The sequence below is a fragment of the Nannospalax galili genome, unplaced genomic scaffold (assembly GCF_000622305.1).
Source record: "Nannospalax galili isolate Female #2095 unplaced genomic scaffold, S.galili_v1.0 scaffold1169, whole genome shotgun sequence".
Classification (NCBI taxonomy): domain Eukaryota; kingdom Metazoa; phylum Chordata; class Mammalia; order Rodentia; family Spalacidae; genus Nannospalax; species Nannospalax galili.
In genome coordinates, this window is record NW_008360301.1 from 453,247 (window position 1) to 468,315 (window position 15,069).

A 15,069-nucleotide genomic window follows, 5' to 3' on the forward strand; every position below is an offset into this window, starting at 1 on the left:
GTGACCATTGGGCTCTGGGGACTGGAGTGTGCCGAGGGCGGGAGTGTGGAGGACACAATAGGGTGGTAGATCTTGTAGACTTTGGAATGGAGAAATGGGAGTGGAAGTCCCACTACCAGTGGGAAGTGGATTAGTTCTGGGGGGAGGGGGATGGGATGGGGACGGACAGACTGGGGAGACACTCCAGTCTACTCCGGTCTATCAGAGGACCTGGGTAATCACCATCCTGGGTGCTTAAGTATTTCTGGCTGGTATTTTAACTTTTTGTTTTACATAGTAACTTAGCTGCACTTCTTTGTGAAATACGCTTTAGTAGTTGCTGCGGGTACATGAAAGCCCCCTAGACACAAGCTTGTCATCTGTATTAGCCACAGAGGGAACATTGGTAAAGGGAACCAAGATTCCTAGGACTCCTTCATACAGCTGAGATTTGGTGAATAGGGTCACAGTGCTATGGCATACCAATTTTAAAGCACTATATTTGAGTATTACTGTTTCTTTTAGATTTTCTTTTTAAATGATACCTGCAACATAATGCAAATATACTTTTGAGTCTCTGTAAATATTGCATTCAACTCTAATGAGTCCTGTGATATTGCATTTTGTGAACATGGACAGGCCCAGTGTGCATGGGGCATCCACTCCTTCTTGTGGACTGTCTTATTTAGCCCTTACAGAAGCTCATACGTACTCCACAAACACAGAAATGTAGGTCAAGGATAGGGGTGGGCAAAGTGCCTACTACCCAAACATGATAATCTTAGCTCAGAGCCTAAAATCCATGTAAAAGCCAGGCATGGTGATGCATATATGTCTATAACTATAGCCCTGTGGGGAAGAGACAAGCAGGTCCTAGGGGCTCACTGGTCAGCCAGTCTAGTGGAAACAGGAGCTCCAGGTTCATTGAGAGACCCTTTCTCAAGAAAAAAAGATGGCCTGGTGTGGTGGCAACACGCCTTTAATTCCAGCACTGGAGAGGCAGAGACAGGTGAATCTTTGTGAGATTGAGGCCAGCCTGGTGTACATAGCAAGCTCCAGGCCAGCTGGGAGACCCTGTTTCAAAAATCCAAAAATAAATAAATAAATAAATTAATTAATTAATAAGTAGGTGAAGTGGTAAAAGACACCTGACATCAACCTCTGCCAAATGCCTACGTGGGCAAGTACACCTCTGTACACCTGTACACATGCATGAACCCCACACACATGAATTGGGAGGGATAGAGAAAGAATGACTGAGAGGAAAAAGAATAAAAAAGAATGATAGAGTTTTCAAGCACCTTCCCTGGAAAACTGTTCAGCTTTGTGGTACCCAGGCTGACTTTCAAACCCTGGCTGCCTCCAATGGAAGAGCAATGTCTTAGAAAGGGCCACACCAGTGACTGATGGACACAGCTTCAAAGATAGGGAGGGGCCTTGCAGGCAGGCCAGTGACCAGTAGAGCCAAAAACAAGCCATGAAGAGTCTCTCCAAGATAACTTACTGCCAGGCTCCTCTGCAGTCAGAGAGTTGCCCTTCCACTGGAGCCTCTTTATACCCTTTAATAAAATATTCTAACAAACAAATCCCTTCCCACATTATCCCTAGAAGATCACAGCTGACTACTGTTTCTCCTTAAGTATTTCACCTCATCTATCAAAGGGAAAATGAACTTGGCTTTGTTTAGGAAGAAACATCCATCTTCCCCAAAATTGTGCCACCAAGTTACGGACTCAGGTGACTGTCACCACGTACCCCTTGGCCACGAAGATGGTACCAGGTAGTAGCCCTTCTGCTGTACATGGAAAGGTCTACTGTTTACAGTCTCTATTGTGTATGGTACATTTTTGTGTTGTTGGGAAGTGGTAAGACCTTGACGCTTGTCACAGCTTAATTAGAGTTGGAACAGATACTGACTTCCATATTATGTCCTTAGTTAGGGTTGAAGTGCTATATATAATTAGTGACATTGCTGCAAAAGCCACAAACTGGCCTTTGTGTTACCCCACAGGAGACTACAGGTCCTGCCAAATCCTGTCAAATTAGTTGGCATCTGGCAAGTCTTTTATCTACAACACAACTTGAGAATGTAATCAAAAGTTTCAGTTGCTTGTAAACCCATTCATGAGTCAGTCTCTTTACTACAAATGAGCTCTTTTCATATATTTGCAGATCTGCACCCAGGGAAGGGAACATAGAAAGGAGAGAACATAGAACACATCCCTTTCTTTGGATTCAGCAGAACTGCTCTCTGGGCGTCAGCTTCCTTTGCTGTCAGGAGCAAATGGTCACAAGTGCGGTGACCTGAAACAACATCCTGTTCTTAATGGCTCTTAAGTCAGAGTCCTAGACAAGTCGCACCAGATGAAAGCAAGATGTTACCAAAGGCTGTGCTCCCGGGAGGTGGGGGGGCGAGGGCGGCCAGCTGTCTCTTCTAGCTTCTGGAGACTTCCTCATCTCTTTGTTAGCAGCGTAGTACCTTTAAATCTGCCGCGCAGTAGCAAGGATCTTTGTGGTTATCCAGACCCTGCTGGATAATCCAGGACCATCTCCGCACATGAAGGGGAATGACTTTACTTCCAGTTCGCCTTGTAATCCAACAGATTCACAAGGACTGGGCAAAAGGATATGGACACATGCCTACTACATCTTCAAAGACAGTGTTGAGTGAGTTTCCATAAGTTGGTCAGTTGCATTCCCGTCTCCCAAAGGGGTGGTACTACACAGAGAAAAGTCCCAGAGGCCCTCAGTGAAGATACTATTTGAGTAGTTCAGACTATGTTGTAAACTGATATTGGGATATTTGTTTCTGTATGGTCTCAATCTCTTTTTTCCCACCCGCTTACTCTAAGTCAGTTACTTGCTCATGGACATATATTTTGCTATAACTGTATACACATGCACATGAATGTATTTTTCTGAAGTTTCAAGTTGATATCCTGGCAGTAAAATGTTAGGCCTATTTTGCCTGTCTGCCTGTCTTTGCATGTATTTTAGATTGAATTTTGTAAATCCTGTGTTTTCCATCTACAGTTTAGATTGGCAATTTTTAAAGCCTGTACAGCCCTGACCTCTGTGGCAGACCAGGGTTTTTAGTACTGGGGTGAATGAGGAAGATGTTAACTTTGAATCACAGGCTGCGTTGTCTTTCCACTAAGCCAGGTGGCTAAAGGCACAGTAGCCATTGCCACCACCTAACATGGCCTCCCAGACAATAGGAAACTGACTGGGTCATCTCAGGTGGCATCAAAGGCTCTTTAGGGAGTAGCTGAGAGCCATGGGGTGGTGCTGGCCACCGCTGGGGGAGTGCAGGCATGGCTGTGAAAGGGCGCAGACTCCTGACACGTCTTCCAGTCTTCCACCTACTGCAGTATCTAAGTGGTTCAACCTGGCCCCTTTCACCTTCTTGAAAAAGTTTGTGACCATTTAGAAGTGTTGTGGGAACACACTAGCTGTTGTGAATACACATCCCAAGAAGATACAGTTCAAGAAATTGCTGGTAGGGGAAAAAAGAAAAAAGGCCTTGGAGTAGGACGGGTGTTAGTCTGGGGCTTAGCGAAAACTGTTGCACTGAGGAAAGTTTTTTTAATAACTGTTTCACCCTTTGTCTTTAAATCTTCTACCACTGAAGACTTGAAAAATGGCTTAACTTGTGAGACTTAAACTACTTCAGCTGGAAAGAGAATTGAGTATTATGCTTGGATCTGACTTTGCCCATTCTATCCTTAATCTAAATCTGAATGCCATCTGTGTCTTAAGATTTCAATAGTTGTAGAAGGAATAGCTGTGGAACAGTGAAGTGTCATGCTTCAGATTTTTCTTTCCTGTTGGGGCTTTTCCATATTGGACATTTACGTTGGTTGGCATGTTTAATTCCACTGTAGAATAGTGATTCTTATCTGGTTCCTTCCTGTTCCTGCTCATCTGACCCTGCATTTCAATGAATTGTTCCTTACTGACAATACCTGTATTCCTTGATTAACCTTGGTCTCCAGGGTTAACTCATTCACACTCTGGCCAAGCATGCAAGTCTCTTGAGAACAGGCTTCCAGCTGCACCCTCCAGCCTGTGTTGGCAAAGAGCGGAAAGATAGGTCATCTCCGAGGAGACAGAATTTTATTTTATTATCTTGTTATCTGTATACAGCCACAGCTCAGCATGAGAAGTGGATCAGGTGCCCTGTTCACTGAGGAAGGACTGGTCTCCTGGGCAGAGATGTGGGCTTGGTTTGGGGAAGTGTTGCTGCCTGTGTTCTTAGAGTTCAAGGTAGAAGTATTTATGGATCTGTTGATTGTAACTACAGAGATGTCAGGTTGTGTCTGTGACTCCACCACACACTGTTGATTGGCCTTCCCTCTGAAGCACCTTCACTGGAATGAAGCAGTTTTTGATTGGCAGACTTCCCTAGAGTGAGTCAGTTTCCATTGGCCTTCTGAAGTAGTCTCATGGGGGTGAGGTGGTTGTTGATTGACTAGTCTCCCAAGTTACTTTTCTTGATGACAGTCAAAACTCACCTAGAATAGGAATAAAACCCATTGCTCTGGCCAAGGATAGCCAGTCATTTTTTAGGTTGTATTGGAACTTTTAATTCCAGTGTATCCAAGAATCCTAGATTTCCTGGCTTGGGATATGCCTATCAGAATGCTGAGTACAGATTTGGGAGCCACAGACCTGGGTGAAGATCCTGGCTCTGTAGCTGTACAGATCATTTAATCTCTGATTCTCGGCCTCTTCAAAGATGCTGCCCTAAAGGATGGATCTATTAAATGATGGGTATCATATGTCCATCAGGTACCCAAAATTTACTTCTCACACCATGATTACTTAAACCTTTTCTATTCACAATCCATTTTCAATAGAAAGCAAGTGGCATATTAATGAGATTATGTGCTGGTTTATTTTTACCTAAGGAATTAAATCTTGGCTGAATATTTGATTCTGCAGGACAAAGAGCATCTTCAACATTTTTCAAAGTTGATTGATAGTTTGATTTTATAGTCATCAATGATCAGACCGCCACTTCACATAAATACCTTGTACACTATGGCACAAGTGTGTTTAGGGCCATTTTTGAAATTGTTGGGAGATTTTGTTGGGATTACCAAGCCAAAATTTATTTAACAATGTTTTATGAAACCCGGGCCAACAACTTAATAGCATTTTTAAACAGATATTCTAATGTAATACAATCCCAAAGTATGCTAATTTGATACTTCCATGCTGAGGACAGACAGAAAGGGAATATTGTCTTGCTTCTCTGTGATTAAACCATTATGTTTCTATAAAAATAGAAGAATGTACAGATGACAGAAGCACTGCAGTTCCTAACAGGCAATACTGGAATCTGAGCTGAGGAGTTTTAGGTGTTGTGTGGTATGATGGCATGCTCAGTGTAGATGCCCATGTCTGTTTAGAACCAAGGCTGCAGTGAGGTTGTGTGATGCAGCCCGTGTGAGAACTGCAGGAAATACGTCGTCGGGCTTGTTACACATTTGATCATGAATTACTTTTGGTTTGCACATTCAGAAACGTTTTAATGTTGCCAAGTTTTTCATGATCCTCGTCCTCTACTGTACAGCCCCGTGGTTTCACAACCACCAGTTTAAGAAGCTGAGTCCTAGACAGAGTGTTCCCCCTTTGCTGCTGTAGTGCCCACAGGTACGACCCGGGTGCATCCATCGGGTGCATCCATCAGGGGGAGGTAGTTAGTGGCTGAGTTGCTTTTTCTTGGTTCCATTCTAAGGCCCCTGAGAATCACCTGGAAAGTGTCCTGAACCCCTGTCCTTTCCAGGAGAGTCTCGTATGATTGGCAGTGGGAGAGCTCAGGAAGTGGTACCCACCCCAGAGGAAGAAAGGGTTTATTTGGCTTCTTAGTTCAGAGGAATGCAGTCCATCTTAGTAGGGAAGGAAGGCCCAGCAGCTGGAGCAGCTTGGCCTAGGGCACTGACCAAGAAGCAGAGGAAGGGGAATGCCAGGGCTCAGTGGCCTTTCTCTTAAATCTCTTTGTATTCAGTACAGTCCATGGATTGGTGCTACCCATATTCAGGGTGTGTCTGCCCTCTTCAATTAAACCTCTTTGAAAACACCCTCACAAACATGCTCAACCCATCTCTGTGCCTCATTAATGCCAGAGGGTTTTTTAATCTAGTCTGGTCAACAATTGAAATTAGTCATCACAAGTTAACTTGGCACCCAAACACATCTTTTATTTATTTATTAGTCTTTGTGAGGCAGGGTCTCTCTGTAGCCCCAGCTGACTGGGAACTTGCTGTATAAACCAGGCTAGCCCTGATCTCACAGAGAGTGCTGCAGCTCACACCAGGTTTCAAACACATCTTTTAAACCCTAACACTTCGCTTGTGGCCTTCATAGGCCCATGGCTATCTCGTAATGGGAAATGTATTCACTCCAACTTCCAAAGTTCCTATAGTTCTGTTTCAACAGTGTCCAGAAGTCCAAAGTCTTTTCTAAGACTGGAGACAAATGCTTAACTATGAATCCCTGTAAAATCAAAAAGCAAGTTACGTGCTTCCAGTATATGATAGCATTTAGTAAAGGTTACCAGAAGGGAGGACTTGGGGCTTAGCAAGGAAAGATCAGACCAAAGCAAGACCCAAACCCAGCAAGGTAAACACCAAATCATACAGATCCACGGCTCTCATCTGAACTCTAGCTGCCTTGGGGGAGCCCTGCCCTTCCAGTTCTGTTGCTTGCAGCAAATGTGCATTTTTCTTGGACTGGCTCCACTCTGTGCCATCCCCCCATCCCGCCATGATGTGGTGTTTTTATAAACTATGTGACACTCAGACATTGAAATGAATTTACTCGGCCAGCTCCTCCCTAAGTTACTGTTCATGCAGAAGAGAATTTAATAGATAGCTTTGGTTGGCTGAATCTTGACTGAGCTAAGTGATGCTCTTTTCCTGTTTAAAACTGTTTCAGAAATTGTGTAATTCGGAAACAAAGCTGGTATTCAAATGGAATACTCTCTGAGCCCCATTTCTGTTCCTGCTATCACTCCTGCCTTGATGACGTTCACAAGTCTCACCTGACAGGATAAGCAGGCGTATGCACTGCATGGCATGAACTTGAGGTTTTCTGGTTGTAGATAGCACATTGTCTCCAATTTTAAGAGAAGCCTTATGTAAGCTTCACCCTCTGGGACATTATGTACAGGTGGTTTACAGGCATTTTTTCCTTCCCAAAAGATTATCTTCAAATATGGGAATTCAGAAATGAGAAGAAATGTTTATTCATATGTGTATAAATACATAGAAGAAAGTGCCATATTATTCTCATATTATTCATGTCTCCTTGGGGTCAGGGACATAGCATTCCTCTAAAGTACTGAGCTCAGTGCAAAGAACTCTCTCAGGAGAGGGGTTTTGATTCAAGTGTCTTTTTGTCATTTCTTACTCCCATGATTTTTGGAAATGTCCAGTCAATAGATGAATTGAATATTGAATTTTTGTACTAGAAGAGCACTTGGCTATCTTTTGAGAAGTGTGGGGTTGCTGAAGTAGGTGATAACCGTATTTGTTTGCTATTTACTACTTCTCAAATTGATTTTACTAGGTTTACATCTTCTTTGTGGTTTTAATAAACTGTATTTTGGAGTAATTCTGTTATGTTCACGTTTGGTGTGTATTTTGATGTGTACAATGTAGCTGTTAAATGTTCACTGTGTGCTTCCCTGCCCACCCTGATGACCACTGACCCTATGTTCCACAGACTTTTGCCTTTTCAGAAAGTTGTACAGTGGAATTATTATTCAGGATACTAGTTCAAGGGCTGCAAGGTAGACTGTTCAGGGGTTCTGCTGTGGAGTTTTCCATTGGGCAAAAAACAGTTCAACTCCCAGTACAAGGACAATTGGGAGTATGCAGCCAGAGGTAGAGGAAATGTGGGAGAGTTCAGGGATCCTGGCTGAGCTGACCTAACCAGATTCTTGCTATAGGAGGCCAGGTGACCAGACACCACCTGCAGGCGAGTGGGAGGTGAAGGAACCAGATCAGATGCCAGGGTGGAGTAGTCTAGCTAACCCTGGGTGATGCGGCAATGAATACAGAAGCCAAGGTGTTCAGAAAGGACTCAGAGGACATTCACTCAAGCTTGTCAAAGGAGGATTGTGTCTGAACCTGTGTGCATCATTGCAGACTGGGACCTTTGCTTCCTGGGGTGCTTTTGCTTTTCTTCCTTGGCTCTCCCTGGCTCTCAAAAGCTTATTCCCCTCTAGCACTTATATGGTCCATTGTCTGGTGGACAGTTTGTTTTTCCATCCACCTACAAAGGGATACCTTGGTTATTTCCCAGTTTGGGCAATTAAGAACAAAGTCGTCTCAAACATCTGTGTGCAGGTTTTTGTGTGAGACCAGTTTTCAGGAATAATTTCATACTTAGAGAAAAGTTATAAAAATGGTGTAGGACATTCTTGTATACGTGTTAGCTTATTTCTCCAGCGTTAACATAATACATCATATTACCAACAAAGCAGCATGGGCACATTACTGATGTTGAAGATTCATTTACATTTCAGCATTTTTTCTATTTTATGATTTGTTGCAGGGCACCACACCGCATTAGGAGTACATTAATTTGAATTTGAATTTATAGGAGTAGTTTGGGTGTGTTATATTTACTAAATATGTTCAAAACCCTCGGCATATGCTGAGAAAATGAATGTAAACCTATCAGCTATAAGGAGCCGGTGCTACTTAGTCAAATGAGTGCTTTAATTATAAGATTGCTATTTTGGGTGTTTTGCCAGTTTGCATCTGGTTTTAGTAGAACATGCAGGATTGCTAATGCATATGGGGCAGGAATAGAGGGTTTGTTTTATAAGGTGCTGCTTCTCAGCAAGTACTCGGGGTTTTTAGAAGGTCATTTCAAGGGTGAGCCTTTCAAGGCCTGGAGAAAACTAAGGGCAACGTGGTCCTACGAGCTGTCATTGCCTAATTTTTCAAATCGGTCAGAGGTGCAGTGTTCAGGTGGCTAATGAGCATCTTTAAATGTTCTGTTGGCAGAAGGACTCCATGAAAGATGACAGAAGAAGTCATTGTCATAGCCAAGTGGGACTACACCGCCCAGCAGGACCAGGAGCTGGACATCAAGAAGAACGAGCGCCTGTGGCTTCTTGATGACTCCAAGACGTGGTGGCGGGTACGCAATGCAGCCAACAGGACAGGCTACGTGCCATCCAACTACGTGGAGCGCAAGAACAGCCTGAAGAAGGGCTCCCTGGTGAAGAACCTCAAGGACACGCTAGGTGAGTACCCATGTCCTGCCTGGCACACAGCCCACGGCCAGGCCACTGCCAAGGCAGGGAGGGGAGGACAGTATTCAGGAAGGGCTTGCTTGACTTTGTAGGTTGTGGGCGGGGGGTTGTGCTGTGGATGCCCTCACAGGCGTCTGTCCCCTTGCATCCAGACTCTAGGGGACCCTGACTTAGAATCATGGGAAGGTGTCCTAGCTTTGCCTATTAACCTATCAACCCTTTTTGCTTACAAAATCCCATACATTTGGACTTTATACACACAGAAAGAGAAAGCAAGACCATGTTCCCCATCCAGGTTGGTAATACATTTTATACCACAATTTCAGGCAGTTAGTTAATGTATAGTTGAGTAGCTAGGCGACATCTGAAGCCTCTCATATAGATACCTCCAGAAACTCTGTTCAATTTTAGCATTCTGTTTCTCCCCATTCACACTTCTTTTCTTCCTCTAGTGTATTAGTCTGTTTTATGTCACTGTGCCAAACTACTTGATGCTGGGTAACTTACAGACAAAAGGGTTTAATGTGGCTTATACTTATGGCTCAAGGTCTAGTAGCTATATCAGTATTGCCTTCTTGCTGACAGAGTTTCATTGTGGTGTGAGTATCACATGGCAAGAGACTGGGAGTATCTCTATATGTTTCCTGGTATAAAGCCACCAGTATTCGGTTGTGCATGGTCTATTGTGATGGCCATATCTAACCTTCACCATCCAAAGGCCCAACCTCTAAACACCATAGTAGGATTCAGTTTCTACCCTCTTACTACCTCGCAGTGGGAAATAAATTCAACCCAGGGACCCTGGGGGACTGGGTACATGCAAGCCGTATCTGATCGATATTCACCTGGTCAGGACATCACATTGGCCAGCCCTACCTGCATGTTCAGCTCGCTAACCATGCTTCAGACAATCCAGAAGTAAGTGTGAGGGCTCTGTGGAAGAGCAGTGATGTGAGCTGACACCTTGCCAGTTGTTGCCTCCTCATGCGAGTATGAGGTTGTTCACAGCTGGTGCCACCAGATTTGCTGTGAAAATGAATCAGTATCATCACCTGGGCTACATGTGCAGGCTTTCCTTTGTATAACAAACAAGAGGATTTGTTTAGTTAAGGGCAGGGAGACAGATACATAGGAAAACGGAAAAGAAAATTATATTTCAAAAGTGGTGGGTGTTGCAAAATACCTTCCTTCTACAATCCTGAAAGTCTGAACTCACCGTTCAAAGTTATTGAAAGCCTTCAGTTATTGGGACATCTTTGTGATGGATTTTTCTCAGGATGTGGAGAGAAAATTAAGGTAGAGTGGGCTCCCTGTGGACTCTGAGCCTGAGGGAGCAGTTTCGTTTGCCTTTAGCTTTGTAGGTCTCTCCCACTGAACGCTTTTCTCTCTGGTTTTTGTTTGTTCTTTGCTTAAGCAAGTCACTTGAAAGAAATGTTCCTGCCCTACTCTTGGCTCTTAATTAACTATGTAAAGAAAGGAGGGCGGGGGCTGGAGAGATGGCTCAGTGGTTAAGAGCACTGGCTGCTCTAGCAGAGGACCTGGGTTCAAGTCCCAGCACCCACGTGGCAACTAACAACCATCTATAACTCCAGTTCTAGGGAATCCAACGCTCTCTTCTGACTTGTGGGCACTGCATGACATGGGTGCACTTACATACAAGCAGGCACTTATACACATAAGAATAATAAATGAAATATTTTTTAAAAAAGAAAGGAGGGCATCATAGTGGGTATGTGCTTTAGGGTTGTCCTGAACCTAGTTTTACTGATTTTCTTTTCCTTCCCAGCTCAGCCTCTCCTAACCTAAAATCTTTATAGTTTATTGTTGACATGTTTTGTCTTTTTGAAAAAATATATTTTCAGGATTCTGGCAAACCACAGAATGCACAGAAATTAAAAATAGATCTCAGGCAAAGCGAGCCCCCGAGGTTATAGAGAAGTTCCTTTGGAATGACTTCCCCTTTTTTCTTTACTTTCTTAGAAGGAGGAAAGACACAGCTTGGGATTGGAAGTCTGAGCTGCATCTTCTGACCAGTGTGCTCAGCTTTTCTGAGCTGTGATCAGTTCATCTGTTCACACACTCCCAGAGCACACAGGCCCTCCGCCCTGGTGCTGGCCGGCTCCCCTGTCCCTGACAGATTGCCACCCGGGCCTGCTGGAATACTTTACTGTTGGAGTGGGCCAATTCCATTTTTGGAGAACACAGATTGTTAGAAAGCGCTTCCTTAAATAGAGTCAGATTTTTACGTTTCTTTAACTTCCTCCCCTCAGCTCTTACTTTGCCCTCAGCTGCGCCAAGCCAAGTAAAGCTCTTCTATCGAGTGACAGCTCTTCCGGGAGCATCTGTCTCAATTTAGGCACACAGTTCTTTGGAAACATTTGTATTAAGCAGTTACAGATTGTAAAAATACAGATATAACTGTTTTGGATATCCATATTTGTTAATAGTACTTGATATTCATAGCCAGAGGCCCTGAGGAGTCAGTACCCCATCCTCAGGGAGAAGTGGCCCCCACTTAAAATTTTTAAATTTTATTTGTGTGTGTGTATGCATGTGTGTGTGTGTGTGTGTGTGTGTGTGTGTGTGCATGCGCATTCATGCGCATGCCATGTTGTGCATGTGGAGGTCAGAGGACAACCCATGAGAGTCAGTTCTCTCTTTCTACCATGTGGGTCCTGGGGATTGAACTCAGGCTTGACAGCAGACACCTTTACCCACTAAGCCATCTTCTTGGCTCCAATTTTTAGTATTTTGTTTTGTTTTGATGCAACTGTTATGCTCACCTGAGGGGTTGCTTTTTTTTATTTTTTAAAAAAATTTAATAACCACATGATTAGAAGAAGCATTTCATTACAGCTTTAACATATTCAGTAACACACTCCAGAGCAAGGATACATCTCTTTCAAAAGTGGCTATAAATTTTTAGGTTCACAGTTGAATTAATACAGTTATACAATATTGAACTCAGTATAAACCCTGTAAGATATAAAATTGAATGAGTTTTTACCCTTTAAAGATCTCCATTTCAAGATATGCTGTTTCCTACATTTTTTAATATTATCTTTTATTTTTTTAGAAGCATATCATTACAGCTTTACCATGCCCTATAACAGTTTCCAGAGCAAAGACATAGCTCCTTCAAAAGTGGCTATCACATTTCTAGTTCACTGTTGAATCCATACAGTTATACAATATTGAACTCAGTATAAGCCCTGTAAGAAATAAAATTGAATGAGTTTTTAATCTTCAAAAAAGATCTCCGTTTCATTCTAAAATATACTGTTTATTACAGAAAAACTCATTGTTTTTGCTCATAACACTGAGATGTTGGCACATGCATCTCTAATCTGTATGTATCTGATTATTATTAGTCATAATCATTTGCACTCAGATCCTTGGCACCTGTGTATGTCTAAAAAAATCATCGGGTAGATTTCAATGGTAATGTTTATCACCTCTACTAATTAACATGATTAAACTTTTATGTTTCCTCCTTAAATATAATACAGTTTTTAAAATTTGTTGATTTTTTTTCTGTGTTGTATATCACACAGAACATCCCAAACCATCTTACTCAACTATACACCTACTTCCCAAACGGCACCCTCTCACACCCTCCCTCTTCCCACTAGAGCCCTTACACTCTGTTATCCCTGCTACTGTCCACTGTGTTGTCGGCATCCCCAGCTGTTCCCCACTACTTGTCCATCTGGTGCATCTAGTCAGCCTATCTAGAGGTCTTTGTTTTAGGAAGGTCAGCTGTTCCTCATCTAGCAGTAATCAGTTGTCAATATTCCTTTAGATAAGATTGGGGTCTGCTGTTCATTTTCCCAGTTCTATGCTGGGTTACTATCTGGGAGTCCCTTTGGGCCACCCTGGCCAACAACTCAAAAGAAGGTATCTCCTATCTGGCATTGTTGCTTATTATGTAGCCTTTACCTATGCATATGGACTCTTAAAAACTTATACTGGCCCCTTTAATCTTTGGTTATGGGTTTGCTATTTTTTAGACAGAGGGATCTTGTTGTCTTGGTGTGAGCATCCCACAGAAGCAGTACCCCAAAGGTCAGGGGGCACCCTCTTATTTTCCATGCCCAGTAGCTTCTTGTCCACAGGCTGACTTCCCCCAGTGTTTGTAGGCCATGGAAAGGTGAGAGAACGCTCCAGAGCCCCTCCTGTCTCCCAGCCATCTCTTTTACTAAAAACCCAGGAGCCAGGTGTTTGGCTTCCTGTCTCCATTGCTGCTGCCATGCGTGTCCTCAGTTGGGGCATGAGTGTGAGACCAAGTGTGCAGAGCAGCAGGGTCTGCTGCGGTGGGGGGGCGAAAGCCTACACAGTGTCCCCGGGCCTTTTCAGAACCATTCCCGTGATGTCCAGGTGGGATTTCTGCTGCTGAAGGAATCCACCGAACCTGAGGCCATGGTAGCATCTCCTTAGCAGATGCCTAGTCTGGAGTAAATTGCCCCGGATTCCCCGACAAAGCCACAGAGCTGTGAGATGAGTGCTTAGGCCTCTGTGCTCTGTGTAGCTCTCTCCTGCTTTGATCTGCTGAAATTGATACCCCTGCCTTCAAAGTTGCATCTTGACCTATAAAACGGTGTAGCTTAGGTATTATAAAAGCCCTGTGCTGAATCTTTTGAGATAGGGAAACTGCTCCTAGGGGAGTATTTTTCAAAGACTCCCTTGCAAGCTCCTGAAGAGCAGTTTTTGTTACTGGTCTGACTCCAGCTGGAACCTGCCACAGCACCAGACAAGTGGAACCTTGTCCGGGGATCATGAACACTCCAAGATGTGAGCAGGAACATCTGTGGTCCTTTCACTGGCTGAGGGGAAAAATGGGGTCAAGAAAGACAGGAACCCAAGAGAAGGCATATGCTCGTCTCCACAGGAGACATGGAGGCCTGCAGCAGGCATGTGGAGGAATGGGAAGGTAGCTTGGAGGATGGATGTGCAGGATGGCAGAGCGCCATCCCCATGTCCCCTGGTGCACTGGGTAGGTGACGTTCTGAAAGCTTGCCTCAGGTGCTGATGAATGTTCTCAGTTTTACTGAGTTCCTACTTGGGAACCCTCAGACGGGTCCCAAAACTTCTTTGCTGCATTGTGGAGGAATGAGGAAGTCACTGAGACCTCGGAGAGCAGGGCTAGGCAGTTAAGGAGAGAGCCCTTGTGTGAGCCCTCTCTTAGGCAGGGACGGGAGCAGGATATATAGAAAACCATGAGACTGTTAGAGTGAGGTCTTAGGGAATGTTGAGGATAGGATGGTTCTGTTAGGGAGAGGAGAGAAGTTTAATTACACTCATCAACAACTTTTACTCATTCCCTGATAAAGTCTGAATTTGATTCTGAGTGAACTAGTAAGTAAATTTCTCCTTTATATAAAAATTAAACACTGGCCTAGTTTAACAGTAGACATTCTCACAAGTTTTTTCTCTACAGAGACTGAGACAGGACTTGCTCAGTAGGCCAGTCTGGCTTGAATTCATAGCAGTTCTGCCTCAGCCTTCTAAGTGCTGTTTACAGTCATGAACCACCATGAGTTGTGTCTTAAGTCTTTAAGCATAGTCTTTTAGGGCATCATATACAGACTTGATGTATTTGAAAATGAAGCAAACTAATGAGCTTGACTCTGGTACCCCCATCTAGGGTGGAACGTCCCTATAGGAGCTGTGGGCCAGACCCACAGGGTCAAGCAGTTTCTCATTGCTCAGCTTCCTATAGAAAGCTGGTAGTTTGAATGAGAAATGTCCCCCATAGGCTCAGGTATTTAAGCACTGAGTCCCCAGTTGGTGGTACTGTTTGGGAAGGTTATGAGGGG

General features: G+C 43.8%; 1 protein-coding gene across 2 annotated transcripts in view; it reads left to right on the plus strand.

Moving 5' to 3' along the window:
- Nucleotides 1-15,069, plus strand: part of Nck2 (NCK adaptor protein 2) — a 148,789-nt gene that overhangs the window by 104,030 nt on the left and 29,690 nt on the right. For both annotated transcript variants that reach the window (XM_008824238.3, XM_029559215.1), the window contains exon 3: nt 9,003-9,244. In XM_008824238.3, the coding sequence (XP_008822460.1) occupies nt 9,019-9,244 (226 nt within the window). In that variant the 5' untranslated portion in view covers nt 9,003-9,018. The remainder of the gene's footprint in view (nt 1-9,002; nt 9,245-15,069) is intronic.